The following is a 4,822-nucleotide window of genomic DNA, read 5'->3' as shown; positions in this document are numbered from 1 at the left end:
GCCAACTCAACGCCTCTTATTTGGACTATCACATTCGTATTTGGATAACAGAAAAGATTATATAGCCTGCGTCCATATCCCTTCTGTTTTATAACAGCTTACTGGAATAGCATGTGTTACCCTGTGATTTTTCCAGGGGAAAGTAAAAACTGCAAAATTTGGGGTAAATATTAATCAACTTCAATGAAAGTGTTACATTTAAATATTTATATATACACTAATTAATTACAAATAATTTAAATATTTATAGAGAAATATATCTAGCGATAAAGTTTTACATATTATTACGTCTCACATAAATGTGCAAACAAATTCAGTTTGAATAATCACTCACGCGATGAACAGTCTTCAAAGTGTATGATTTTCACTACTGTAAATAATATTAATATATAACATTGTTATTGGATAAATAGCTGGATGCTTAAAATATTTGTCGATGAATTATAATTATAAACATATTAATAAAGAAATATTTATTTAATGATTTTTAGAATAGAATAAATGGGATAAAAACCATATTACACGAGTTACTTGCAAAAATCCAATATGAAGAAATTGATGATGCAGATGAACTTAGAATATGTTTACGACAAGAAGCTGCAAGATGGGCATGTTTTCTCGGTGACATCACTTGTATAAAAGAAGCAAAAAATAAATTAAAACAACATATCAAAGATCCTATAAAACACAGGTAAATATTATTATATATATTTAGCTTTTTTTAATCAAATTTCCCTGTAAATATCTTCTATAATGTTTAAATGAGTTGATACGCCAATCTTTAATAATAAAATTAAATTTTATTTATATTTTAGACTTTTGCCATGGTGGAAGACATGGACATATTGTAGAGGTTTGATGATAACTACGAGAAATGAGACCATTTTTGGAACAATGTATACGAGAGGATTGGAAAAAACTGACATTAAATTTTCAGAATATTTCGCTTGCATTGAAGATACTGATTTCATCAAAAACTATTTTAGAGAGAGTCATAAACAGCACACTTATACAAAACAGGGAAATCAATTTCTCGTTAACAGTTTCTTACATTTTATTACGAAGCATGCGAAGAATTTAAGTATACTGGAGTATATATTCAATAAGTTTAACGAAACAAAACCAAAGTAAAGTGACATATTTTTATAAATATTTTGTACAAAAGTTTATTATATTTATTATGTATATACATCGAATTTTTTTGTTTTTAGAAATGTTAATATAATTGCAGCATTAATTATTATGATTAATAACGTATATTCTGAAAATATAGCTGAGGTAAAAATTTTACATGTTTAAATATATGTATACAAAATATGATAATAATGCGATATTAATAATTATTATTTAATGTTTAAAATAATTTTCATAATGTTACCATAACGTTGTTTATGTTTAATGGTATTAAAATTATACATTTTAGACAATAGAGTTTTTAATACGAACTAAAAATATTGTAGAAACTAACGTAATTGAAGTGAACACAGATCAATTTAGAAAATATCGAATAAAGGAAGTAAGTTTAATATATGTATATTATTATGGAAAGCGAAAGAAAATAAAATATTGTTATACCTTATTAATTTTTGAATATTATTTTTATATTTGCTTATTTGTTATATAACCAGTATGTTGATTTCATTATGACAATCTTTGTTAATATACATTAGGATTTGTATAATGCGGAATGAGATTACTATATTTATTTAATTATATTATAATTAATAAAATGATGTGTTTTAGATGAGTGACCGTGTGATAAATCAGGAGGAGTTAATTAATCAAATAACAAACCAGGTTGATATTCGCAATGGACAAATCAAAAAGCAGAGACAGTATTCTGCAAGTATTTTCTTCTAATCGGTGGATGAAACAAAATTGCAGCTTTTTATACGTAAACGTACTTTATATGAATAATTTTTTTATATTGCATGTACTATTTTTATACTGCTTTAAATATTGTTTATTTAGATGTATTACTATCAGATGCCTTTATATTTACAAAACTGTAAGACTGCATTCATCAAGATTTTCATTTTTTTGCGATCTTGTTTGAAGTAGTTAAACTATATATTATTACCTGCTTAGTAACAGAATTGTAGCCATATTATATTAGAATAAACTTCCTGTTAGATATAATAATATAATATAAATGTATAAACATATATAGTATAAATATATAAATAAAACTTGCTAAATTATAAGTGCACCTAAATTGAGTGTGTGCTTTATCTATTCATTTTAAATTATATATTGATTTGTTTTCAATTTTTGTTATGTGAATTAACAAAAATATATATTTACACACACACACACACACACGCGCGCGCACACACACGCACACACACGCACACACGCACGCACGCACGCACGCACGCACGCACGCACGCACGCACGCACGCACGCACACACACACACACACACACACACACACACACACACACACACACACACACACACACACACACACACACACACACACACATATATATAACAATTTATTATTTAAACATTATAAAAATTTATTATTAGTTATATATATATGTGTGTGTCGATGAATTTTAATATTAAAAAATTATCTTATTATTTCATTTGCTTCTGCATTATTTATCGTTCCTTACTGTTCGCAATGATAAATGTGGAATCTCATTTAGCAAAATAAAATTTGTACACAACGGTGTTGCAACACGAACAACAAATTCGAAAAAAATAGAAATCCGTTACACTGAAATCGGAAAATTTAAAATTTCTTAAAATCTTTCAATAGCTAATCGATTAGAATATGAAAAAGGAGCTACTATGTAATATACGCTTATATTTACGTATAATTAATTCAAAATTCGTAATATTGAAATAATTTTCGACTTATAAAGATTTATCGAATAAAATGCTTTAAAACTAAAAATTTTATAATTTTCACATAAAAAAAAATAAATATCAGACTATACACGTCTGTGTGTGTAAATTTATAGTACGTATTTTTAATAAATATGTCTGGTTGATTTAATACTTTAATATTGATATTTAAGTAATTCAGACACCAAATAAACTACTGTAAAGAGGAAGGAAGAATCGATTATTAATTTCCTCAGACACTTAAATCAAAATTAATGATAATTTAATTTATTTCTTACTTACATAATTAAAATCAATTTAATGTTTCATATATTGCCAAAAATAAAATTGACAAGTATAAAAGAGCATTACCGCATTAAAAAAATTATTAAATTAAAAAATATTTTTATTTCTATACTGCTATATAAATAAATATTTATCTGTTTAGAAAAGAATTTTTTTACATCAAACAATAAATGTTTTTCACATCCAATCGATACTATTAATTTCAAATAAATAATTTTTATTATAAAAGAGTATTGAGGTCGGAAAATCACGATTTATATTTAAAATTGTATTTTATTTTGGCTTTATACTCACAGTTTGTTTATTTAGTATATATATAATTTGAAAAAAAAGTAAAATAAATTTTGAAAAATATTTTTAAAAACACCTATTTAAATACTAGTGACTGTCATTAATAATTGGAAATTTATTTTGTATTAACTTATTACAAAAATGTTATATAAAGATAATACTTTTATCAGTTATAAATCTTCATGGTTTCGCGCATAGAGTACGATGTCATAAACAAAGTATTAAAATTTTAAAATTAGATAAATGTGATATAAAAAAACAAAAAAATAGTACATATCGCGATTAATAAGAAATCAATTATAATATTTACAATTTTATATTATATACTTATACAAACAGAAGTACGTACAGTATAAAGACACAGTATTATGCATAAAGACATGTATAATTAAATGTATATTTCTAACAAAAAAATATAAAATGTCCCGTTTTAAATTAAATATTGTTGTAATTTTAGAACCAAGGTTTTTCTTTCGAAAAATATACTTTATACAATATTTATAGAACTTGGAAAAAGAGCGTCGCGTCGTAAGTATACGGTCTTATTTCAATTGAAGCATTTTCGAGATTTGATAGATATCATTATTTTTTAAACGTTTTATGTTCTTTTCTGAAACAAATATGAAACATCTTGTAATGTATTTATCTTCCAATATTGTTTTATCTAAATAAACTTTTGCACAAAATAATGTGGATAAATTGATTGGTATAAGAAAAACATTCCAGTGATTTTAAAAAATTGCAATTCGTAGCAATGTGCAACTACATACATTTTTTAAATAATGATATATTTATAATAATTTAATTCTATTACTATTTTGTGCAAAAAATTATTGAGATAAAATTATTGAAGGTTGAGTATATGACGAGAAATTACACCATATTTTTAGTAAAAATGTTTTTCGAAATAAGTCATATAAATATGTATAAATAATGCCTATTTATTGGATTAATTGGGCAAAATTTAAATGTGCTCAATTAAGACAACAGTTACACAAAACTGCCGCCACACACACAAATATATATATGTAAATATATATACATATAACGACCGAAAAAATTGCAATTTATGGCAATGTGCAATTGCATACATTTATATTAAATAATGACATATTTATACTAATTGAATTATTAAGATAAAATTATCGAAGAATGAGTATATGACGAGAAATTACACAATATTTTTAGCAACAATGTTTGTTGAAATAAGTCATATAAATGTGTATAAACAATGCTTAATAATTTGATTAATTAGGCAAAAGTTAAATGTGCTAAATTAAATCAACCGTTACACACAAATGCCGCCATACACCCAAATATATATATATATATATATATATATATATATATAACGACCTCAGAAGTTTTGTTGATTTAACACATCATATTT

The 4,822-nt window shown here is 24.4% G+C and overlaps 1 protein-coding gene across 1 annotated transcript; it reads left to right on the top strand.

Moving 5' to 3' along the window:
* The first annotated feature begins 132 nt into the window (after positions 1-132).
* On the top strand, positions 133-1,950 carry LOC114928863 (uncharacterized). Its single transcript, XM_085482976.1, has 6 exons — positions 133-163; positions 492-691; positions 816-1,127; positions 1,212-1,278; positions 1,424-1,516; positions 1,744-1,950. The coding sequence occupies exons 3-6, from the start codon at positions 859-861 to the stop codon at positions 1,858-1,860; spliced, it is 546 nt and encodes a 181-aa protein (XP_085339102.1). The 5' UTR covers positions 133-163; positions 492-691; positions 816-858; the 3' UTR covers positions 1,861-1,950.
* The last annotated feature ends 2,872 nt before the right edge of the window (positions 1,951-4,822 follow it).

The sequence above is a fragment of the Nylanderia fulva genome, unplaced genomic scaffold (assembly GCF_048542155.1).
Source record: "Nylanderia fulva isolate GAGA-0341 unplaced genomic scaffold, ASM4854215v1 Scaffold224, whole genome shotgun sequence".
In the NCBI taxonomy this organism is placed as follows: Eukaryota; Metazoa; Arthropoda; class Insecta; order Hymenoptera; family Formicidae; genus Nylanderia; species Nylanderia fulva.
Note: the sequence above shows the minus strand (reverse complement) of the source record. Positions and strands in the feature narration are given on the sequence as shown.